General features: G+C 39.3%; 2 protein-coding genes across 6 annotated transcripts in view; one reads left to right on the forward strand and one right to left on the reverse strand.

Moving 5' to 3' along the window:
• The window catches only part of RAF1 (Raf-1 proto-oncogene, serine/threonine kinase), a 45,632-nt gene extending 34,167 nt beyond the window's left edge, over positions 1 to 11,465 (forward strand). For all 3 annotated transcript variants that reach the window (XM_049827012.1, XM_049827014.1, XM_049827013.1), the window contains 7 exons: positions 951 to 1,035; positions 2,047 to 2,223; positions 3,228 to 3,274; positions 4,782 to 4,900; positions 7,323 to 7,454; positions 9,197 to 9,331; positions 10,304 to 11,465. In XM_049827012.1, the coding sequence (XP_049682969.1) occupies positions 951 to 1,035; positions 2,047 to 2,223; positions 3,228 to 3,274; positions 4,782 to 4,900; positions 7,323 to 7,454; positions 9,197 to 9,331; positions 10,304 to 10,444 (836 nt within the window). In that variant the 3' untranslated portion in view covers positions 10,445 to 11,465. The remainder of the gene's footprint in view (positions 1 to 950; positions 1,036 to 2,046; positions 2,224 to 3,227; positions 3,275 to 4,781; positions 4,901 to 7,322; positions 7,455 to 9,196; positions 9,332 to 10,303) is intronic.
• Positions 9,350 to 25,347, reverse strand: MKRN2 (makorin ring finger protein 2). Of its 3 annotated transcripts, XM_049827017.1 has the most exons (9): positions 25,257 to 25,347; positions 24,723 to 24,851; positions 22,918 to 23,096; positions 21,812 to 22,116; positions 20,055 to 20,269; positions 18,337 to 18,447; positions 16,023 to 16,167; positions 15,222 to 15,377; positions 9,350 to 13,701 (listed from the first exon to the last, which is right to left on the reverse strand). In XM_049827017.1, exons 1-8 carry the CDS (start codon positions 25,286 to 25,288, stop codon positions 15,234 to 15,236), a joined length of 1,260 nt encoding a protein of 419 aa, XP_049682974.1. In that variant the 5' UTR covers positions 25,289 to 25,347; the 3' UTR covers positions 9,350 to 13,701; positions 15,222 to 15,233. The 3 variants fall into 3 exon arrangements, with proteins under 3 accessions (XP_049682974.1, XP_049682976.1, XP_049682975.1); XM_049827019.1 differs by having other exon boundaries at positions 9,350 to 15,377; positions 25,257 to 25,334; XM_049827018.1 differs by lacking the exon at positions 25,257 to 25,347 and having other exon boundaries at positions 9,350 to 15,377; positions 23,677 to 24,837.
• Between the last annotated feature and the right edge of the window lie 25 nt (positions 25,348 to 25,372).

The following is a 25,372-nucleotide window of genomic DNA, read 5'->3' on the forward strand; positions in this document are numbered from 1 at the left end:
TTTAAAGCAAGCACTGACACTGAAAGCAATTCAAATGAAGCTTTTAACTACAATTTTATAATGTATCAGCTTAAAGAACAGTAAGATATTCTGCTTTCCGTAGTCCCCAAATTTGTTATTAAAATACTAATATCAGTTATATTGTTCATGATTTTTCTGCTGTTCCTGGATAGAAGATTTATCCCTCTCATTCCTGAAATTTAGCAGTATTTAAATTTATAAAGTTTGTTTTTTAAATAAAGTTTATATTAAAAAAGGATGGGTGTGTATATACATATATATAGTTTATATATATATATATACACATAAACTTTAATATATAAACAATTATATAAAAATACAAAGGTGTATATATATATGTACGCTAAAGCAGGATAGAAAAGGGAAAGTGATGAAACTTTGGATGCTGTTTGGAAGCCGAGAGACTCTGATGTGACTGTGCTTGAAATAATGTGCTGAGAACGCACCTACACTAGAATACCTTCCTTTTCAACAACTATTTGAGATTTTAGTAGCTTCATATTGTGCAAAAAGCATATGTGTAGTTCTTGCCAGCCATAACTGTTAAAAAATAGAAGGGAAGCATGTGAACAATTAATGACTTTTTCCATTAGACTAGAATACCTTCCTTTTCAACAACTGTTTCAGATTTTAGTAGCTTCATATTGTGCAAAAAGCACACGTGTAGTTCTTGCCAGCCATAGCTGTTAAAAAATAGAAGGGAAGCATATGAACAATTAATGACTTTTTCCATTAGACTGAAATTCATATAAATTAATTGCTTGATACTATGGAAATTATGTCTGCTGGAAAATCTTGACCTATGTACAAATTAGTAGAGGTGTACTGTGCACAGATTAGGAATCTAAATATACTGTATATTAATGTTGTTTTTTTGGGGAAAAAAAGCGCGGTATTTTTAGTAACTTTTGTGGTAAATGTATTTTCAGGGGATGTAGCAGTGAAGATACTAAAGGTTGTAGATCCAACCCCAGAACAGTTCCAGGCGTTCAGAAATGAAGTGGCTGTATTAAGGTGAGTTGGTAGTTTCATTGCTAAATTATGTTATTCCAAGGCACTGTATTTGACTACTACCCCTCCTTTAAGCCATCTTGCCCAATATTCTATGTTTGATAGACAAAAAAAAGCAGATCTCCAGAGAAGAATAAAAAAAAAAAGAGCATAGAGTGATACTTCTGAATATTGTTGTGGAGCTGTGAGACAGCAATCATAATTCAGAGTATTTCAGTGGTTCTTCACTGTTTCTGAAAGTTGTCTTTTCAGATAAATAATACTAATATCCATAACTGGTTAGGTCACATTTGGCATGCAGTAAAAGGTGAAGATTAATAAATTCTGCCATAATTCTCATCACTGGACAGAGTAATTGAACTGTGCCTTTTAAAATTGCAGCATAATTCCTTTTTTTTTTTTTTTAATGTATACTCTGATCTACATAACTATCTTCTGCTTTCAAATACTGTTTTTGTAGCATTCAGTTAAAAATCTGTAATTTTAATCCTGAAACTGAACCAGTTGGAGTACACAAGAACTATCTCGTCTGTTAATGCCTTCACAGTTTATAATGACCCTTTAGTTTCCTGTTGGGATTCAGTCTTCTATCTAAAGTTGTCACTTTTTCATAGCTTTCAGGGTAATTTCTGTTACCCCAGTAACTTTTTCTAATACCACTTGCAAGCATGAATGTTGGTTACCAATTTCAAACCCCTTGAATTTCCATGACATCTTTTTCTTAAAGGTTGATTTAAAATAATTTCCTTGGAACTAAAAGGAAGTATTTTAACTAAAAAGCAGAAAATCAGCTGATTTTATTTAAAAATTATAAATTCACAACTGTGGTGTATTTTTATTATTTTTAAACCCAAACTTTACACACACATCTACCTAGCAAAAATTTTGCAGGAAAATTGTGGGTTTGGACTCAAAAGCTGAAATATGTTCCTTCAGCCAGGAATGCATTTTTAAAAGAATTTGAAAACATTTTTCATGAAGATACTAATTTCTTTTTCTGCTGTTTTCTATTAGGAAGACTCGGCATGTTAATATTTTGCTCTTTATGGGCTACATGACTAAAGATAATCTGGCCATTGTTACACAGTGGTGTGAAGGAAGCAGTCTGTATAAACACCTGCATGTTCAAGAGACCAAGTTCCAAATGTTCCAGCTCATTGATATTGCTCGGCAGACAGCACAGGGAATGGAGTGAGTAGGATAAACAATGCTGGCTATTTTTGTTCTTGGAATCGTGTTTCCCTTCTCTTCCCCAAACCCTAATATGTGGAGTTACTGCGCTAAAATAGTAACAGATCAAAATGGTATACCAAGTAAAGATTTTGTGCAGCCTTAATTCAGCACCGTTGTATGCATTCTTAATTTCATTTAGTATTTTTTTTCCCCATGGATCATGGCCTTAGTTCATGTTAGACCACTAGTCACTTGACAGTCAGCTCTTCTGTATTTTATCTTCATTTGTAGCTTGAGGTCTTACTGTAATGCACTAGATGATATCCTATTCTAAACACAGAATTAACTTTTTTTTTTTCCTTCTTCCCTGTGTTACTTACTATAACATTGCAGTGTTTGGCAAACACTAATTCATACACATGGTAGTTCTGTGGGATGAGGGAATGGCTGTTCCTATTCTATGGCTATGGGTCTCACACACTCGGATATATTTTGGAAGCATTCTCCAGATGTCCGAGTTGATATAGTAACCACCTCACTACTCTTTCAGACCATGTTATAATGTTCGTAGCATAGAAGATGCTGACATGGGCTGACGCTGTCAGTGCTCATCCAGTTTGTAGATCAGGACCCAGGTTTCCAGTCAGACACCCAGAAAACTAGGGACATGTATTGTGACTGCAAATTAAAGCAGTTTGTACAGATTTCATGTGTGTGAGGACAGCACCCAGTTTTCTAGGGCATTATACAGTTACATAACAGTGATGCCACTCTTCCTCTTTCTGAGGTTTATTTACTGCATCGCTTTCACTTTCTGTAATGTATAAGGCAGTGTAGTCATCAGTGAGTGCTTGCTATGTTTCTTTTCCCAAAGTAGATGCATTCTGTGAATTGACTAAAGCAAGAGGTCTATGAAATGGTTGAGTATGTAATAAACTGTCACAGTGTCTATCAGTAAATTGAAAGGCTAAGTTTATGTCAACAACCTTCATAATGGCACTTTTCTGCGTTTTCTTTTACAGCTATTTACATGCAAAGAATATCATCCACAGAGACATGAAATCCAATAGTATCCTTTCCTAACTTAATCATATTTCCTTTAATGTGAAAGTGATTTGTTGTTAATATGGAGCTTTTGGGGCGGGGTGAAACAGCTGTTTCAAAAGTGTATAACGACTAATGAGTAATTCTGATTGGTGAGCAAGAAGTTACTTTTTAGCAAGGACTTTCATAGAACATTTGTGCTTGCTTACCAAACTACTGTGATAAAGATGAAAAAAGATGCGCAACAGTTGTGCTCCAGAAGTGTCTTATTTTACTTAAAGGGTGTTTATGCAATTCTCTGTTACTCAAATGCTGTATTGGAGAAAAGTTGCGCTCTTTACTTGATGTGAGATACGTGTGTGTGTGTGTGCATGCTGATGTATGTGTGCACATGTGGGGTTTGTTACTGTTCCCCATATATTTTTAATAAATTTAAAACACCTTCACATGACTGGCAGAAATGAAGCCAAAAATCTTACTTTAAACTCAAGAAAAGGCAACCTTTTCCCACTATATTTCTTGCAAAAATATAAATCTAGTAGTGCATATGGAGTAAAAATGTTGTGAGCTGACATCTTTCACCTTTGAAAATGCTTGCTTTCGAAATTGCCAAGAAGAGCATCCATTGAGCTGGCAGCATCAGTTGTAACTTCCTTTCATAAAAGGTGAACAGAATGCTTTGCAAATGTCATCATAAAAACATATGCCAAATTCAGTAGTTCCATAATGTAAGGGGATTCCCATTTTCAGTTCAGTTAGAAAAATAATCATTTTAGTATATAGGAAGTCAGGAGTTTGTGATTCCTGATAATGATGACCATTTTTGTGAAATAAGTTAACTCTTCTCCTGACATGGAAATGAGAACTAGGAGTCTGTCATGTTTATATTTCTGAATTATGTTTTTGAACTTAAAACATTCTTAAATGAAATTGTAAAATGGTATCTTCTTAAAATAACACCAACAAAGAAAGTGCTAGCTGACAGTTTTAACAGACAAATCTATTAAGTAGATAGGTTACAAATAGTATGGACATGTGTATTTCCAGTTGAAATGGTTAAATCATAGCTAAATCTCTGGAGATCTGCCAGAGAGCTTTATGTAAATAGATTTTGATTTTTGTTTTTACTTGTAATTGTTTTTTCTTAGTTTTCTGTTTTGAGTTGTGTTGACTTCTATGTTGTTTCCCTATGTGTCTCTTGACATCAGTTATTTAAGTACCTGCAGTCATTGACGTTAATTAAGACAGTTGATTTCTGTCCTAAATCACCATAAAATGTACAAATAATGCTGAAACATCTGGTCTCATTTAGTCTTAAATGTTAACTTGATAAAATGAATGCCATAAAATTACTTTTCCTCTGTTTAACATACAACTTGTAGCAGGTTTAAAAAAAAAAATAAAAAATCAGCAATATTCTTGGATAGTTGGCTTGCATTTGTGATAACCTGATCAGACACTTTGTAATCATGTCAGAAAATTCAGAATTGTTTACTCAAGTTTTCTACAGAGTTTCTTTAACAAATGTTTAGATATATTTCTTCATGAAGGCCTCACAGTGAAAATAGGAGACTTTGGTCTGGCAACTGTAAAATCCAGGTGGAGTGGATCTCAACAGGTGGAACAGCCCACTGGCTCAATCTTGTGGATGGTGAGCAAAACATTTCACTGCTTTTAAATAGCTTGCTTTCATTCGGTTAATACATGTTTTGTCAGTTGAACACTATTTTAAAGCTTTAAATCTAAATGAATCATATGCTGTTAGTACTGTGTAGACTTTTACTCCAGTTGTAGGACAAGTTAAAATTGAAGAATGAAGTGCTGGAGTGCTTAATTGTCCAGAGTAGAAACCATTCACCTAAGGATGCTCCTTCTAATTTTCAGAGTTATTTTAAATATTTAGGGCAGAGACAGGGCTGTCAGTGGAACTATCAGAGGAGCAGTTCCAAGGGAAGAGGAGAGCCTTTCTCCTGCCGTAATCTTGTCTTGCCACACCACGGGCTTGTCTCACTGGAGAGGAGGCTTTAATCTTCTTAATGGTGGCTTTGGGGGATCAGTGAGACCCTGTCTGTCTTCACGTTCTTCAATGTGGCCTCTTCTTCCCCTGCTCCCTGCTTGGGACTTGGCAACATTCCTTCTCACACACTTGCTGATCGCACATTTGGCAGCTTTGGCAGGGCATTGGGGAAAGGATAGGGAATGCTTCCAGAGTTATGGGAATGAGCGCAATTCATCATTGGTACCGTGGTAAGATGTTGCATATGTACCAAGATACTGCTGTTAGGCCCACTACTGCTCCTTACCCTGCACCAGGTAGTTGCAATAGGTTTTGAGGTAGCTCAGAACCGTAGCAGATGAACATCAGTTTAGGTACAGAAGTTCTCAGGTTCTGCTGGAAAGTTTATGGAGTTTCTTTTGGCAGTGGTACTGCAAAGTCCTTGTCTGAGAGGACATTCCCAACAATTGCCTTTGTGTTTAACTCATGTCAGAATTTAAAAGGCAGTTCCACAATTTTACTTCCAAAAATCAGCTGGAGAAAATCTATTCAGTAACTTTTCAAATGTGGGACTTCAATAAAATAAATTGAAAAAGTGGAACAGTGCCTGTTACCAAGTTAAAAAGCATCATTGAAATTATGCAAGAATGTCTTATTTAGCACTCAGAATATTTTGTTGAAGTTTTACTTGACCCATTTTTTTTAATGCTATGCAGTTTACTTAAATTCAGCATGTAGACTGATCAGCAGTATTTTCTGGCTCCCAGGATAGAGCATGCAGCAACATTTGTGCATGTACTTCGGGGACGTGTAACCAAATAAAAATGACTTGCTGAATGCTACATATTAGTATGTTTTAAATTTTTTGATATTTAGCACTGAATGAGCTGCAGGTGTTACTTAAAACAGGTGTTCCTTTTGAAAAATTATTCTTTATTACCAGGCTTGCAGCCTTCATTGTTACTGAAGTATTTGTATTTTGAGAAAGTCAGGAAGTGTTCATTAAGAATATCAGGATGCTTGGCTAAGATTTGTTTGTGACCTATAAAATACACAAATCACCCGAAGGAAACTTACAAAAGCAGAAACAGTTTTTTCTTTAGAAAAAAACCCCAAAAAACCAAACAAAAAAACCAAACCAAAACCACAAACCAAAAAGCCAAAGCTTTTTACAGCTTTCCATAAAGGTATTCAAAACTAATGGTATGCCTAGATACATGAAGCAGATCTTAGGAAAAAAAAAACAAACCCTGCATTTTTGCCCTTTGCAGTTTTTTAAAAATTTTAATCATTTATAGACTGTCTTTGCTGAGTTGTCATTATATAGAAGGGGAGGTTGATTCTGTTTCCTTGAAAGTTGATACAGTCTCTTACTGGGTTTTTGTTGTACTTTGACTAGTACTTTGCTCAGTAATTCTGAGGGACTTCTTTTGGGAAAAAAAAAACTTAGTTAACAGGAAAGACATTTTGATGGCTTATATCTTCTTTTATTAAATCTTTCACCATTGTTTCTTTTAAGTTCTTTAGCTTCATAATTTTGCTTTCTTTTGCATAGATGCGAGAATGCTCTTGCATTTCTTCCCTGATCTTTAATATATGCTATTTTGTATTTGGCTTTCACGTTTCATGTAAATGTTTTGGTATCAATTTTACAAGAGATTAAGTCTATTAGAATTTTACATTTTTTCCCTTTAACATCAATACCTGCTTAAGAACTGATGGTGAGAGACTCAGACTCAGTTGTAAGAAAGATGTAACAAGTCAATAAATATTGCAAATTGGGATACTAACTTTTCTAATGGTAACATACTCATTGAATTAAAGTGTTGGGTTTTTGTTTACTCTCAATCATGCTGATTTTTTTTTTTTTTTAAATGAGATGAAGAGTAGCACTGCCTGAACTTTTCCAGAGCCTTAGGTAAAACTCATCAAAGGTTTTGAGGTAGCCTTTGTTCACTAATTCTTGGTTGAGCTTACTCTCTCTGCTTTCCAAATATTTTCCCCTTCTCTTGTCTTTTCTGTTTCTAAGTTCTATTAATATTGCTCATAATTTATTTCTTTTTCCCTCCTTCTACAGGCACCAGAAGTGATACGGATGCAGGATAGTAACCCGTTTAGTTTTCAGTCAGATGTCTACTCCTATGGAATAGTATTATATGAACTAATGACAGGAGAGTTGCCATACTCCCACATAAACAACCGAGATCAGGTAAGAAACATTCTTCGAATACTGCATTTTATTTCTGGGTATAGTACATTTTGTTGTCCTCAAGAAATGTAAGATAAAGACAAATGAAAACAAGAATTGGAATGTTGTTTACAACACGATTTGTTGCAGCAGCAAATCTGTGTAATTGAATGTTTACTTAAATATTGACAGTGACAGTTACTCAAAGGAAAAAAATTCTTTTTTTATAAACATTTTGAGTGCCGTGCTGATTTATTCATGGGTTAAAGCTTTTGCTACATCAGTAAAATCTTGGTTTATATATATGCAGTTATGTGAAATTTCCCTTCTGATGTTAAATATGCTGTTAAATCAGCAAGATTGGATTCTGTGCTTTTTACTAAGTGAAAAAAAAAAAGTGGCTATTGTTAAACCTTTTAGTATTGAATGTTAGTTTGTGTAATTTAATCTTTACTAAGTTGTATTCTTACTAGTCAGTTAACCAATAATTATAAAGAAGCACATTAAGGACAGAAACCAACTGTTCTCTTTATATGAATGCTTCTTCTAGCTTAGCAAATGTAGAGCTAACTCATTCTGTAGAGTGTGAACTTAAGACTGTTAGATCTTTTTGATCGCTGTTTTGCTGATCTCAGTTGTGGTTTGTGTTTGTTGTTGTTTTTTTAAATTAAGATCTTATAATGAGAAGTGTGTATGGGGACAAACTACTAGATTTTAGCCCCTGTTATGTTATATAGTCTGAATTCCAAGCAGAAGAGGCCAGTTCTGTTAAGCTAAGGAATTTTTTTCTTATTTTTAAGGTTGTCTACAAATTGGGATATTGGCATGTGTTTTAATTCATAATATCTAAATCATATGCAAGCTTTAATAATCATTACTGTTGCAAAACATGTGACAATTGACCCTCAAGTAAGTTTTCTGGGGAGGGATAGAATATTTCCTGAAGAACACCACTGAGACCTTATTTTAGCAACATTATATTGACTTTTTTTTTCTGAGACAACATTAGCTGAAAAAGAAACAATAGCACAGTTAGTTCTGTTTACCCCTGCTCCCTGCCAATGAAACCCTCAAACAAACTCCCCTCAACCAACCAAACCTACCACTATTTTACCAGATAATAATCTTATCAATACTATATAGTCAACTATTAAGGTTAGTGGAAGTCTGAAAATCCTAAATGATGACCGTATTAACTTGGACTAAACCAGAAAATGTATTTTCAAACACTAATAATGTCTTTTATTGTTTGTCTCAAAACAAACACATTTCCTTTTTTGCTGCATTAGTTACGATTAGTTATGATGATGTCTTTAGACTTTCTAGCTGTACATCTCCTTTTGCAACATGTTTTACAGAGATACCTGAAAATACAGTTCTACTGATGGATTAAGCTGTTGTGCCAAATCAGCTGGCTGCTTATAACTACTTAAATTGAGGATCATTTGTCATTGTAGCCTTCAATTGAAGGAAATTGCCATGTCATGCCCATCTCATGTAGTATCTATCTCCTGTTCTGTATGCAATAGTTCCTTCACTTGTTGAACACTTCAAACCATGGTGTCGCTCTGATTTAATCATGTCCTGCATTACACAAAAGGAGGGCTATTGTTTCAGTTAACTAATTTGGACAAATCTACAAGGCTTTGCTTGTGTGTGCGCCTTTGGTACTCATGTTTAATCGCTTTGCGATACTAAAGCTATCAACCACTGAAACAACTTTTACAGTTTTGGTTTTCTGCTATTTGCTTGTTCTTTTTCAGATTATTTTCATGGTTGGCCGAGGGTATGCTTCTCCAGACCTCAGTAAATTGTACAAGAACTGCCCCAAAGCAATGAAGAGGCTTGTAGCAGATTGTTTGAAGAAAGTTAGAGAAGAACGACCTCTGTTTCCACAAGTAAGCGTGTTTTCTGCATAGAAGTTTCAGAGTATTTTATTAGCCATTAGCACACAAAACATTCTACGCAGATAAAATTTTTGGTTTATATAAAGTGCAGCCTGCTTCTTATTTTTATCTTTATTCCTATGTGCATTTTTTCATAACCCAGCTCCCCTAGACAGTTTGTAATTCTGATTGTATGTAGCTCCTATAAAGGTCACTAAAAAATATTATGCATGCAGCCTGAAGCAGTGTTAGACTAACACTAGAGCAGTTTGCTTTCAACAGCTGACCCATTTTAGAGATAAGAAAAAACCCCACCTTAACACAATAAAAATCAAACCTATCTTTGTATTTACATTTTGTTTTAGTGTAGGTTTGAGGGAAATGAGAGCCTATTCCTCCTTTCCTTCCCCACAACTATGAACATGCAAACAGACTCCACTGGGGGGTGTAAATTCATGTAGCAATTTTTGGTATTTTTACAAAGGATACTTTACCTTTTCCTGGCACTATGAGGATGATGAAGGTACTTTCTTATACTCATTAAGTAGCTGGAGTTAAAGTTCAGCAGATTTTGGAAGAATAACTTCTTGCTGTTACAACCAAGTGTAACTTTTGTTGTTTAAAAAGCTCTTTCTAAATGTTGTTTTGTAAACAGACTGTTAGGCAGAAGATGCAATTCTTTCCCTCTTACTCTGTTGGAGAATTGCATAGATGCTTGTTAATGGATTGTAACGTCTGTGAGGTAATGAAAAGTATCTTCTCATCTCTGAAACTTAGCGAGACTCCTTATAGCAATGAAACTGGATGGCAGAGTTTGATTATTCAAACTGGAGTATTCCTCGAGCGTTGTTTTGAGTGCCTCCACATAGTATATTGTTGCTTTTAAAGATACACTTAAAGCTGTAATAAATGAAGGTTTGAGACTTAAATAGAAAGAGTTGCTTGTCTAACAAGCTGCCTTTTAATTTTATGTGTTTCCCTCAGATACTGTCATCCATTGAATTGTTGCAACATTCTTTACCCAAAATCAACCGGAGTGCTTCTGAACCATCTCTGCATCGTGCCGCCCACACAGAGGACATAAATTCATGCACATTAACATCGACAAGACTACCCGTGTTTTAGGATCATGCTCCCCCTCCCTTGTTCTCTCCAGTGATCGGAAAGGAACAGAAGTAACAGAAGTTGTGCTTTTAATGCCTCAGTGTACAGGATCAGTGCCAGCAGGATTATCTGCGTCCCAGTTTTAAGAACAAGCTGCTAAGGATTTCTGCAGTTCTTATCCTGCAGGGACACAGCTCCACATTGCCTTTTTCTACAGTTTCTTTTACTGGGACAGTTAACAGACTATAAATCAAGAGATCTATTACTATTTTTTTAATAGATGCACTTGAGCCTTATTTTTCCCATACACAGAAGCGATGGATGTTTCTTTGGCAGTGTTTCTGGATTGATTTGAATCTGTTGATAAATTGGTATTTTTTACAGCAAGGATGGCTTGCCTCGGCATTTGAGGAAAGATGATGCATTATGGTGCTCTATGATTGCCCCATGCCGTATGCCACTTCAAGTTGGGGGGAGTTTTGCCTGAAATGGGTATCTGCAAACAAGACTGAGGGAAGTGGAAAAAACTTTCTGGAAATCAGCTCCTGCCTAAGAGCTTTCATCAAGCCAATGAAATAAGTTAAAATGCTAATTCAACACAAAATAGTTTTGCAATAGTTTTGCACATAGAAGAAAAACTCTTGCAAAAGAATGGAATATATTCTGAATTGTACTGCTCAGAGAAGGAAGCTAGCCAGTCTTGCTATGGTCATCTTCAGTAACTTAAGCAGCTTACTTTGGTACTATTGACTTGTTTCTTGCAGCCCAATGAGGTGGTAAGTGCAGAAAGACGGGCTTTTGTGGCTGAGAAAAGGCTAATTAACATTATCCGTATACTTCTGCAAAATGAGCATAGTCTTCATCCCATCTGAAGCTGTCGTCCAAGAGATGCACTATCAAGAGGAAACTGAGCATATACAGTTTTTCTTGCTGATTTGGGTTTTAATTTTGTTTTTATTGCTCCTGAGAAAATGCATTTATTGTAAGCCAAGGTTCCTCTGATTATCTTATTTTAATAAAATAAATTAAATTTTAGGTTTAAGATTCAATGTCATCATTTAATGTAGTAATCCATAGTTCTGACATGTACATCTAGATGTGAAAACCTCAGAAAGTGACATTCTGAATAATATTTTAAAAGTTACTAAGATGGGTAATAGTAGTTCAAGTAAAAACACGCTTGATATAACAACCTATAGGTTTCCAATCACTTCCATTATGAGATGGTTTTTATTCTACTGTAAAATAATGTTCAGCAGCATCTACTTCTCAAGATACCTACCCTGATGTGCTATCAAGCTATTTAAGTGCATCATTTTTGCTCTGCATTTTATCTTCTGTGAACCTGTTGTTTACTTAGGTATAAGTGAGAGTTTTGTCTTGGCTGAACTCCACAGATGACAAAAACTAGGTGGTTTAATCTAAGAATTTATTTTTTAAATAGCGTTCTGTTTAAATATGTTTATTAGGGAAAGAATGGAAGCTTGGGATTTTGTGTCTTTGTGTGTACAGGTAAGTATGGGGCTCTTAACTGAATACATTGCTGAGGTCTGTAACCACTGTTATCTCCATCTAAACAGTTGCCTAAAATCTGTCAGGCAAAATACTTATGCTGTTAATTTTGACAGCTTACATGTGCAACTCTTAACTGTCTGTAATGTTCAAATAGCCATTTCAGCGTCATATTTGCAGCAAGCAAGAAACCCACAAAGTGCTTGTGAAAGGGCAAAGGAACTTGGAAGTACATAAGCCAGATACATACGTAAAAAATAATGTCTAGACTGTTTGTCCTCAGAATATCGTATAACATTATAAGAAGTGTGGAATATTAATGCTTAGGTGATAATTGAGCATGATCATAAAGTTTGCTTGCTAAAAAGTAAATTGAGGGTTGAAGGAAACTGTCCTATATAGTTCTGCATGATTTTCAACAATATTCTTGGTATTATAACTGTAACCCTCTCTAAAAGTCACTTATCTTTCATTTTACCTTCATTATAATAAGAACAAGAAGAAAAAAAAAAGATAAATGGTAAGCTGCTTTTACTTTGGCACTGATTTCCAAAAAGAAACCATTAACTCCTGGTTTTTAAAACAGGTTATGTATCTCTTGAAAAATTAAAATATTTTTGATAAATAGGCTTATTTTGACCAGCACTTGATGTCAAATTAGGTGAAAGCTGCTAAGTGAAGAATTTAAAAGGTCTGAGTTTCTAAGTCTTACTGCTTTTAAATTAAAACTTCTGTTTGTGTTGTCCCTAGGTAGCTTTGAAAAAGAAGTTATCTTTTTTTTTATTTCAGACTACAGTTACCTGGTTTAATGTCTTCTTGGGGCAAAGTAAATCAGGAGTGTCTTGTTTAAGGTAAAGAACATCCTCTCCATTGACTTTTTTTTGAGTATATTTTATTACTGAAACTATTTCTCTCTGGGGAAAAAAATAAATAAATGTCCAAGACCAGCTAGAAACAAGCTTCTGGGGGGAGGCTAAGGGCTGTCTAAGTATTTTGGGGTAGAAAGTATGCCTGGCCAAGTGCTCTTGAACATTGATCTTCAGTGTACTCCATCTCTTGTAGTGATACTTCATTTTCCTTCACCTTTGTAATTAGCGATGAAGATAAGGCTTGACATTGCAGTAAGCATTGTTAAAAATTAACTCTAGGGGGGAAATTAATTATGGAAAAGTTACATTTCTTAAGTCAGAATAGAGAGCGATACTTGCATGTTCAATTTGAGGGAACTGTTGGCCAGCAGAGATGGAAGGAGTTCTCCCTCTTCTGTTGGAACCCTTATAGAAAGGTAGTATTTCCATCCAGGATGTTTCTCAGCTTCAGTTTTGACTCAGAAATGCCAACCAACAGTTGAAGCGGATAATCCTGGAGTCACTAATTTGGTGCCATTTAAAAACGTTTGAATCCCAGATTATGATTCTTCCTGTTTGCTTTATGACAGTGACCCAGATCCTAGTTTTTAGCCATCAAAGCAGCACCCTATTGGCTTTGCTGATGTAAGTGTCTCTAGATATACTTTGCTTCACAATAAAAGTAATTTCTGTCGTCTCAACAATCAAGCCTTCTAAAAAGCTCAAGTCTTCAAGCAGACAAGCAACCTTTCAAGGGTATGCAGTCTTACCCTCAAGCCAGCAGTTAAATTGACCCTCTACTTACTTGAAGATTGTCTGCTGAATGTGCTTGAGAAAACTCTGCTTGCACTCAAGTGTTTTAATGCTGTATTACTCAGTAGCCATTTCAGTTGTGTCCAGACTGAATTTTTAGTTTCACTGCAAAATTAATACAAATGACTTAGCAGATTTAACTCCTTGTATCAAATTTCACAATCAAATTGGAAATTGCTTTTGCAACACAAACACAAATTAAATTTTTAACAAAAATAAAATTCAGTAACAATTTTGTTAGCTGAGAAATGTGCCTTACACCTTGTACCTCCTGGGCTTTTAACATTGCTGTCCTTAATCTGAAAAAGGCAAATGGGGACCTGGAGAGAGAGGCTTCCTGACGAAGAGGAGAAGGAGCCAGCTGTCAGTACTGTCTGGGGCAGGACTGCCAGGGAACACTCTGGAGACAGCCTCGGCAAAAGGCAGCACTGCAGCCACCTTAAATGTCACTTAAGTGGGCAATGTTTGACCCTCTGCCTGTGCTTTTAGTAACTGTATCTGCCAGCTCAACTAGGGGTCGGAGCCACGCGGAAAGGGGGCTGTTCTGAGATTGTATTACGGCTTCAGAAAGGTGTCTTTCACTATGCTAGAGGTACATGGAGATGGAAGGGCCTAAGTATTTATCAGCCACACAGTTCAGTTAAGAAAAGCAGCAGTTAAAACTAACTGTTTCTTTTGTAACTGAAATTATTTATGTTGTATAGTTGCAAACTATAAGATCACTGACAAAAGGAGATCAGAACATTACTTAGTTACTTCATTTAATTTTGGCTACTTCATTTAACTGACTGAAGGTTTACCTTCTGGTTAAATACATTTGAACTAATTAAATTGAACAAAAATGTAACTATTACGGTTGCAATGGCTATTGAAAGTAACTACTTGCTCTCCTTATACAGTTTCCAAAATCCCATTTGTGCTGTGAGTTTAATTTAGCTGCATGATGTGACTCCAATGTTGCTCTGCCTGAATATATTAATCGGTACTCTTGTATTTGCTTTCTAACAGGTGCTCTGAGAGACATTTCCTGCCCCTGTACTCTTTAATGATTTTAAAACAAGGGTAGGAACTTAACTGGCACAGTCTCTCAGAGCCAGGCACTGTCCAGGCCCCACTACTGAAACACTCACTGTAAGAATACGGTAAACTTTATTCTGAACTCTAGGTACTACTTTGAGGTATAATGTATTAGTTCTTAAATCTGCTTTTTAAGGAAGAAAAAGCTACACTGACCAATATTTATTCCCAGTGTGTTTTTGTAGATATATATGTAGTTGATTTAGTGTGTGTGGGGGGGGAAGCACCCAAAATAGATTTAGCAACAGTTTTTAACAGCTTAAGCTTTAAATGGTAAGAGACGAGCTGTATTTACACTACCACTCAGCTCACAAGACAGCATATGTTAGGCCAAAGAGGGAGAAAACCCTCTAGGATTAAGGGATTTTTTTCCATGCAATCAATGTAACATTTTAAATATATTTTAGTATTTTTGTTGCCATACAAAAACTATCTGAAAACTTTACCAGGACTGCACAAGTAAACCACAGGGCACATTCATTCTAACTGTGCTGTAGAAAGTAAAAGCATTGCTAAATAAATAGCTAGATTGCTATAAACGAAAGCACCTTTAGTTCTCTTTATTGAGAAGTAGCAGAATCTTCATCAGCCCCAGAAAGGTGCATGAAAAGTTCTCCAAGTTCTGTTACTTCATTGTCTGTGCTGGTCACAGTCCTATTTTCTCTGTCTTCAATGAAGTCCCACAGACGAACAGAATTGAAGAACTGGAATAGAAGAAAATCTGACTGAGCATGAACCATTACTTGTCACAGTTCCATCAAAGCATTCTCCCTTGTCTGTCTTATTTCTTCATTAAAAAAAAAAGTCAGAAGTTCAGATTCAAAAGCTGGGTTTGTGCTAGGATTTACTAATACTCTTAGCAACATTTGCTGTTAAATTCAACGTGACAACCACTCTGTTACAGTATGAATATAGTGAGGTCAAAATAGCCACTATTAATGAGCTGTATCTGCATTGAACAGGTAGGCCTGCCTAGACCATTCAGGGTGGTGGCTAAGCCACAACATGTTTCTGAGGCTTTAACCTTTTCAGCTGGTCTGAGTGCCAGCTATATGCAGGCAAGTGAGATGAGTTTTTAATACTGTAGGTGAAAGCTTTAACGGCAGAATTCCGTTGAAGAAAGGTTTGCCATGAGAAGGGTTGGTTGAAAAAATAAAATTGTAATAAATTGCTGCTATAAAATGAAAGACACTTTCTCCTTTCCCTAATAACAAACCTGTGCCTCAAGGAAAACTGACGGGTGCTTTCTTCACCTCTCTAAGGCCCTGTGTGGTATGAAACATATTTAAGTAGTACGCGTTACATTCAAAACGTGGTTTTAATTGCACTTGACTGGAGTATTCCCTTACCCGCACAGTCCCCTCAGAGCTGAGCTGTTTCCTTGGTTTTTCAGGTTCAGCTCGTGTCCCATCTGGATAAGCATGAAGGTAAAGACACTTCCCTCCAAACGGGCAAGTTCCTTTCCCTTGTTCGAAGTACTTGCAGGGTTTCTTCCTGATTGAATTAGAAAGAGGGAGTTACTGCCTTCAGCTAGTAAGGAAGTAGATACACTTCACTCTCCATGACTGCTTATCTCATCCTTAGCCAGTAATACAAAGTACTGCTCCTGTAAACACACCGAGAGTTTTGGTCTCCTCTTCCCTCATTGACAGCAGTCAAAGATTATTAAAAGCGAACAAAGACATAGATAAAAGAACAGCATCACATGTCAAAAAAATTAAACTATCTTAAGACATGGAAAGTGAAGGATGTTCAAGGAATGTCATCAATCCTACACAGATGCATTGTCATCATAATGAACAACGCTATTTTTCTAGCAACATTCCTCTCCTGTATTTTTTACCACTACATTTTTAGGAACCAGTTCCTCTCATCTCCTTTGGAAGTTCTATGACAATACTTTGTTAATTTAAGTTTCCATTGGCTTTATTGTTCAATGAAGCTGTTCTAGCTGTGTAGCAAGTTTTTGTAAAGGTGTTCCTTACAAAGGTAGGACAACAGCATTCAGGGTGGGGGGAGATTGGTGGATTGTTCTGTGATGAAAAACAGCTGAAGAGGAAAGTACAGAGAAAATGCAATTGAACTTGTAAACTTAATATGCAAATAGTGATGAAAACTGGTTCCCTAGACATAGATACAGTCTATTAAATAGCAACTACATGGGGAAAAAAGCTCAACAATAACACTGCCCCACCTCCCCATGCCCCCCCAAACCTAGCAGTGCATTAAAAGCAGAATGAATTTGTCTTGGTTTGGAACATAGGTGGTCTGTGACTTCCAGGTTTCTGGGTCTGACTTTTTTCATTCTCCACTGGCATATAAATCAGAATGGATTTGTGCTGGCATGACCCCTGCTCTTAGAGTCCACTTTATTGGCATTGTATTAGCATTTTTTCATTCCATGCAGTACTAAATCTTCAGGTTAAACTGACTGCCAAGAGATCTATCCATAGAATTTCTGTACCAAAGACTGTTAGCTACAACACAATGTATTAGTCTTAGCTAAGCACTTAAACAAAACCCCTTTTTGTATTCTCTTCTGTACAACAGGTTGACAAGAGCCAAACCCAACTTCCAACACAAAAGCTTACCTCACTGAGAACATGGCCGTTTAAAAACTGCACTAAGCTGAGGCTTTTGAGTGCAACTTACTACCCTCACAAATTCAAAGTCCTTATGAATTAAAATGAAAAACCAAAACAGCAATAGAGTATTGAAAACAAACTGTATCTGAAGAACCTCAGTTTAAAGTGATTAATTTTATTCAAATATTTTGCCTGACTGTAAGATAAAACAAGACCAGATGCTGGATTAAACATTTAGCGGAGTAGTGCTGCTTTCAGCAATTCTTCTGCTGTGTTGTAACAGGACTTCAGAGACTTAAAGCTTCCCCAGCAGCTGAAAAGCTAGCAGCAGCAGCTCTGCACAGATTTAAGTAAGGCCTATTTTTTTCTGTACTCCAAAGGGCATGTTTAAAGGTCAGTGCACATCACAGAGTAAAGCTGCACAACCTTCAGCAAAATAGTCATCGCTCACTTGGGTCAAGCACAGCTCTGCTTGTTTACCTTAAAAAGAGTGAGTAAGGAGATAGATAAATAAAGATTACTGTTCTGCGAGCTACATAGCCCTTACACATTCCAGGCAAGCACACTTCACAAAGCTGCTGTAAAACTACCCGTCAGCGGACGTCTCCCACTGCTCCAAGCAGCGGGCAAATCATTATTAGACAATAAAAGGAATGCAGTCATGTAGTATTTTCCATTTCCAGTAGACACTGCAAAAGCCCCATGAATTTTTATCCCATATTTCAAGAGACTAATACATTTTCCTTCCCTATTTGTTTTCCTCAGTAACCAACAATCTTCCAGGCAATCATGTCTAAGGGATCAACAGAAAACACATGAAACCACTTTTGGCAAGCAAACTGAAATAGCTTCAATATTTCAGAGCACAGTGAGTTTGAATAATTTCTGATCTATAATTACGTGACAGTCTCTTTCATGGCAGTCACAAAGTTAAATAAAACCATTAACAGATTAAGAGTTCTCTGTAGAATGGTTTGTAATTACTTAAAGCTTAAAAATATAGGCACTTTGATTGACTACATCTTAGTGTATCTATCTTAAGGACAATGTAAACAGTGTGTGTGGTTACTGAACTTACCCCACTCCCTGCTTAAATGCTTCAATCAGCTCATTTTTCTTCTCCTGGTCTTCTACCCAATATGCACTGGGAATGACAAACTCGGATATCACACGGCACTCTGGGCAAGACCTTAATGGATCAAAACAAAACAGTGATGCTGTTACTTTCCAAGAGTGATACTCCTCAATAAATTTGCCAGAAACAGCAGTTTCCCGAGGGAAAGGGAAATGGTTTGTCCCACTGAAGCAGCAGAGACCTCCTCATGCATTAATACAGCACACGTGCATGTTTGTTAGTAGTTTTCAGTTGAAATAATCCAATTCAGAGCAGTCAGGGCTTGTGCTACCTTGCATTTGTTTCTAGACTTGAACAAAAGTAACAGGTCTTTCCTCAATACGCAGGAGTAAACTGCATTTGCTACTCCCAATACGCAGAAATAAGTCGTAACTACTACACGAGTACTGCAGCTGCCATGCAGCAGAAAGCCACACCAGTTGAAAAAAGACAAAGGAAGGTCTCTAAGCCTTTTGAAATGTGATCTGACTTCTACCAGCAGTGATGAGTTGTTCACTTAGTGGTTTTAGGAGATGGATTTCTACATGAGGAACTGAGACCAATAATCAAATATGCAACTTCAGGTACCTCAACAAGCCTAGGAATGGCTTTATTACCTACCAGGACACCCCCCCCCCCCCCCCCCCCCCCCCCAAGTCCCATAAAACACCTTGTCTCCCAGCAGGCAATGCTTCTAGAACTAAGCCAAGTCCCTCCTTTGGATTAACTTTGCAACGATTGGTATGTTCACTGTTGTGGAGAAATGTAAAAAACATTTGAAGAATTTGTGTTAGTAGTTAATCCATACTCAAAACGGATTCCAGGGCGCTTTTTCTGAAAAAACAAACAACTTGCAGTCCCTGCTGCAGGCAGGCAGAATATCTCACTACCTGCCCAACAGAAGCTTGACTCCAATACAGGTTATGTCCTAATGAGCGAACGTTCACTTCAATTACATTTATAATGAAACTTGTGCGGAAAAGTCTGTTTGGCAGAAGACTGAAAATATTTCCCACCTTTTCCTCAGCATGCCTGTAACTTGAGAGAGTTTTCAAAGAGATGCTCAAAAAAGGAAATTGCCCTAATAGGATGTTTTAAATTCTCTCATCTGAGGAGAGGCATATTTGGAATACATTTTTATAGAGCTAGAAGATGAAGGCATTTACTCAGGTACAGATAAATGCGTAAGTAGTGGGACACTTTGCTTGAGTAAGCTATAGAGAAAAATCCAGTCATTAAGCACACACTTAGAAAAAAAGGAGTTCCTGTTTTGGCACACAGGTTTCTGTGAAGGGCACAGGTTAACAAGGTCTCAGCTGTTCCAGAGTCCACACGTGTGCACTTTTCCCCACCGTCAATGCAATGAGAGAGGGCAAAGTTATAATGGGCCAAGCTCTTCCCATACAGGATGGCAGAATGTAAGCAAACTGTTACCAAAGGATACCCAGTGCATCCTTCTGGTGTTGAAGGTAGTTCTCATAGCCACACTCCAACATCCTGGAATTTGCCAGCACTTGGACCAGGATTTTCTGAGCTCAGATCTTATTAATGGGTATGGTAGTATTTACAGCTACGGAATCCCTTGTCACCAATTTTATTTCCGTATCAAGCCAAAGCACACCAGAGAGCCCATCTCACTGACACAGGCTACAGAGAAGAGACTCTGGTTAACATCAACTTACTTTATGATTGGATTCTCAAACTGCTTGGCACATCTCCACTGCCGGATGCAAGACAAGCAGTAGGTGTGATTGCAGTTGGAAAGGATCCCAAACCTCCTCTCGGAGGCCGACGGTTTCTCGTACACCACTTCCATGCAGATACTGCACACTTTGTCCTGACTTGCCTGAAAGGCAAAGGCCTTCTCCATGTCGTGCTCAAATGTCGCCATGCACATCTGTCATGGGAGAGATGTCATCGGTTATTGCAATCCACGTATCAGCCTGTTCCTTGTAAAACAAAAGTGTCTATGAAAGGGACCTATTACAGGAAAAACAAGATACACTGATTAAGAGCACCATGCCTACCTTTCATTGTCATAATTTAATTTTAAGAACATTAAAATCAATCACATATTTCACCCCTTCAGCGTTCTCTGCAACTTCAGGAGTATCAGAAGTAAGGCTGCCCAAACACTCTTAATTTACGCCTTTCTATATCTCTGTCATGGAACAGGTATTGCACAAGGAGGTGCTTCAAACACCCCTAGAAACCATCTAATTCAGGGTCCAGAACAGGTGCCACACTCAGGATGTTACTCTGCTTATCATTAAGGCCACACTCATTCACCAGATACTAAGCTTTACCCTAGCTAAGGCATTAGTCTCTTATTACAGGCTTTCTTTCCTACAGCACCTCTCATCACAGTATCCCAGTAGTGACCATCAATAACCAATTCACACTCTCACAGCACAAGGTGAGCTGGTGGTTATACCTGGATAGTTTTACCTCTTACTTTTCAAAGTTCTCAGGACATGACAAGTAAAATAAATCTAAAAGACTTTAAATTATAATAATAATAAAGCACACAAAACAATTCCACCTTAGTAGCAGCATTTTGACCAGTGCACCTTCTTACCCAACACACACCTCTGTTTCTGGAGGCAAGCACCTGACAGCAGCGCTGACAGGACACTGTGCCAGCTATCAACAAGCTCCTGGGAGAAGTGCGTTTTGCACCAGTGCGTTTTGCAAGTATATGCTGACTGCACAAAACCTGAGGTTTTTAACCCCTTGGATTCTACTCCAGGCTCTGGAGAGTCTTCCGATTCAGTAACTACTAACACTGCTGGTCCTTCTCTTCCTCAGCCTTGAGAACTCCTGATTGTGACCAGCCCTGACCTAAATCTGGTAGCCAGGCATAGAAAAGAGCAGCCCTTTAAGCCCATCTTTAGCCAACCAATTCCTCACCCGGTCCCTCCAGCTGTCTTACTTCAAGTTCAGCTCCAAAATCCTTGTGCTCCGTTTAGTCTGACCCTACTTGACCCTGCCCTGAAATCAGCCACAACCAAGAGGAGACATCGGAAGAGGTGACTCAGCAGACCAGCAGGGTGATCTCCCCAAACGCACCAGCAGCCCCCAATTCCTCTCCCCCACTACACATAATGTACCAGTGAGACATTGTGAAAGCTACCAAGGACATTTTCCTTGCAGAGTTGTAGGGTGTTCTGGGAGAAGGCTGCAGGCAAGTTTCCAATAAGGATGAAACGGGAAAAAAAGAAGTTGCTGTAAAAGGCCATATGCATCGTCGTTACCAATTAAGGCCAAGATGCTTGAGCAGACCACTCTTAGAATCATTTTATAGCTAGATAAACAATAAAACAAAAGCTCTTTGGAACAACAGGATCTTCTACATAACACATCTTTGGATTTTAGAGCAAACAAACCAAATCCCGCACTAAGCAAAGCAAATCTCACACGGATTTCATGTTAATACTACCATTTCATGAGCTTTCCTCTGTTCTTGGTCGTAAGGGTGAAGTACTTGCAATCCACATATCTCACACACGTCTCCATGGAGGTAAAGGCAGCGATCTCCGAAGTGGCATGCTCCCGCTGCAGCGTAGGGACACAGCTGCTCTCCAACAGCACAGGAGCTTCCAGCTACTGGATCTTCCAGTCCGCTGCAAATAGCTTCCAAATACGAATGGGGCTTCACTTCAGGATTATCATTTTGGTCACTGCAACACACCACATCACTTGCGGTGCTGGGTTTCTGCTTTTCTTCATTAAAGCCACACAGATCTTAGGAAACAGAAACATAGTATGAACGAACCATACAAGGCACTGCACAAAACCCACACAAGAACTTCCATGTACCGTCTTTCCAGTGATTACTAGTTTGGTGTTTGTTTTTTTTTTTTAGAAAAAGTTTTCTTCTCTGAAATCTCATCTCTAAGTTCTTTTTGCTCACAAATCATAAGAATTTTCACAAACTGCCTACTGAAAAGTTTGATTTTAAGATTTCTTCAGCTGTTTTCTGTTTACAAATAGCTTAAAAAATCCTCTCATTTCACATCAGGGCAACTGGCCCATTCAGTGCGACAGCGAGGGAAGGTGGGAACAGTGTGCAGGCGGCAGGGGGGCTCGGCTCCTCTGCCCTGCCTGTCAGGCGTGGATGGATGTCTCCGTGCTTGTGTTCCTACGGGCTGGCACAATTCTCCACAGAGCACATGCCAGGTACCCCGGCACAAAGCAGCCAGGTTTCTCACCATTTCAAATACCCTTACGCTGAGAACAAAATGCACAAGAAGATCTGAGGGGCAGAGAGATTTTAACCAAAAAATCCACTTCAAAAGAAAAAAAAAACCACACCCCAACCCCAAAACCTTCCTTCAGAGAACACCAGGCTAAAAGGCAGTCAGCTAGACAAGGTCATTAAAAGGTACTGACAGGCACAAATGCTTCCAGGAAAGAGGCCTCATCGGGTAGGAAGCCTGACCGCACCTCTCCAGCTCTCCAAGAAACTCAAGTAGTAAAAGGAGAAAAACTACCTAACTCCTATCAAGCATCACAGAGGATGAGCACAGCAGCACTCCCACTCACTTCTGTCCCTGAGCACTAGCGTTTTCTTCTCCCGTTTGCCAGTCTCATGCAGTTTGCTCCTGATTATCGGCGCACTGTGCTCGGGAGGATGGCGAGGGTTGTGCAGCGCTGCCGATGAGAGGGGAGGCGGCGCAGGGGCCGCTGCACCCCCCGACACAGGAAGTCTGGTGTGATCATACCTGCGAAATGAAAAACACAGAACAAGTGTTACGAAGGCTAAACTTGGCACAGTGGCAGAACACTGCCCTGATGAATATTTAAACAAAATAAAACCAAACAGCTACTTTTTTTTTTTTTTTTTTTTTTTTAAAAGGATTGTTCTCACAAGTTGACTGAACTGCTCAGTTCCTTTCAAAGCCAGGCTAAAAGGCTTCTCAGTCTCAAAAAATGGATGCTGCTGAAAGAACACCTATATTTCCTTCTCCAGAGACACCCAGCCTAGCTGAAAGAACATTATTCATGTGCATATTAAATTAGATCTTCGTCATCCCCTCACACAAACAGGTCTGCTGGCATTTCTCAGAGAAGCAACATCAAAACGCTGTGCAGGAAGGAGTGACATTTCGTGATCTCAGTTTCCCCCTGCAAGCAGCCACACTCAGATTTCATGCTCCCACAGCACAGGAGAAGATGCAGTATTTGCACACGGGATAGGAAAGGACTCGAAACATCCAGTAAAGCTCTGGAAATATACTCCAGCAGCAGAGCAGAAGCAATCAGTGCAGTAAAGAGGCTGGGCCAGTAAAGCCAGGGACATACCTGAACACTAGAGTATTTCTGATGGGAACAAAATATTCTCCATATCTGTTTCTGGTCCCGTACTTAGGACCTGTACGCACCCACAGACATGCCATACTTGTGAATCGCTCATGTGCGTTGAGCACCCCAAACTCCAGCAAAACAGCTGGAGTAAAACAGCAACACGATTTATAGCCATCGTTATGGTCCGGTCAGCGTATGATGTGGTCCCCGTGAATAACACGGCCATCAGCAACATTACAAGTTACCAGTTCAACGTGAGCAGCTAACGGAAGCTGCAGACTTCACTGATGTTCAATCTCCTGAAGCAAGTTTGGTACCATGAACTAAGCGAAGGAAAGGAAATATAGCTAAGCTGTTGCGATCACAGCAATGCCGTGAGATCCCCTGCTGTTGTTGGGTGAAGGCACCTCTGGCACATCCCTGGTGGAATATAATGACATTAACTAAAGCGAAGTGTTTACCAGAGCATTTCTCAAGGAGTTTTAACCAGAAGAGTTCAGGAAAAGGCGTGGTACCGTTCAGCTTTCCCACCAAACCTAGGGGAGCATGAGAAAAACACTTTGCTCCAAGACAGAGCTGAAAGTCCTTGAGATTGTGCATTAGAATCTGCATGAAGGAGGCTACGAGCTACGACAGGAGAACTGAGCGAAGCACTGCCGAAACACTGCCTGCTTCCCGCCGCTTCAGTAACATGGAAAGCAAACCGTGCTGCCAAATGCTATTTCATGTGAAGTTGCAGGCTCTGCTTTTTGCATTTCATAGGTCTCAGTATAGTCAGAACCAGATGAAAACCATTTGTGAAACCTGAAGTTTAATTTCCACAGAGTAAAATAATTGCTGAAGCCAAGACAGAGCACAACTATAATATTGGATGCACAAGGTGATTTTGGTACTGGGAGAAAAAGCTCATATTTAACATGCTATTTGATTCCCTTTGTCATCTCGTCTTGATCTGTGATTCCCCGGGGTTTACCGCTGACCGCACACGATTATTACGCCCAGCTCTTCTGAACTCGCTGTTCCAAAACGAGTCAGGTCTTTACCTGCACCGAGCTCCATAGGCACACTGTCCCTTCTGGTAATACTTGCAGATCGTAGAGGATTTGCTTGTAGACAAGTCGTGAGAGAACAGGCACTTGCTGCCCTCCCGACACACTCCTTGCACGTAGTACCTGGGGGAGAAGCAGTTCTGGTCAGAGAAGCCCCTTGAGGCAAGAAAAACGAGCGTAAGGACGGGTGTAGGGGCCAGAGGGAGCTCCGAAACCGGTTCCGCGCACCCCCGGCCCCGCTTCTCCCTCAGAGCGCAGATCCCCCGCCAAGGGGGGCCTCGACGGAGCGGCTGCCGCTGCCGAGCCCCGGCTTCCCCGGGCGGGGGAAACCGCGTCTGCCGGCAGACGGGCCGGGCCGGGCCGGGGCCGGGGGCCGGGGCCGGGACCGGGACCGGCACGCAGGCCCGACCAGGGGAGAGGCCTCCGCGACCTTGCCCTCGCCGTGAGCGGGCCCCAAGCGGCCGGGCCGGGCGGACAGACCCCGGGCAAAGCCCCGGCCCCGGGCCGGGCCGAGGCGGCGGCGCTCACCTGCAGGTCACCTGCTTCGTGCTCGTGCTCATCCTCGCCCCGCACGGCCCCGGCCCCGGCCCCGGCCCCGGCCCCGGTCCGGTCCGCCCCGCCGGCCCGGCCGGCTCCCCGCGCCG

Source organism: Accipiter gentilis, chromosome 23 (assembly GCF_929443795.1).
Source record: "Accipiter gentilis chromosome 23, bAccGen1.1, whole genome shotgun sequence".
NCBI lineage: Eukaryota > Metazoa > Chordata > Aves > Accipitriformes > Accipitridae > Astur > Astur gentilis.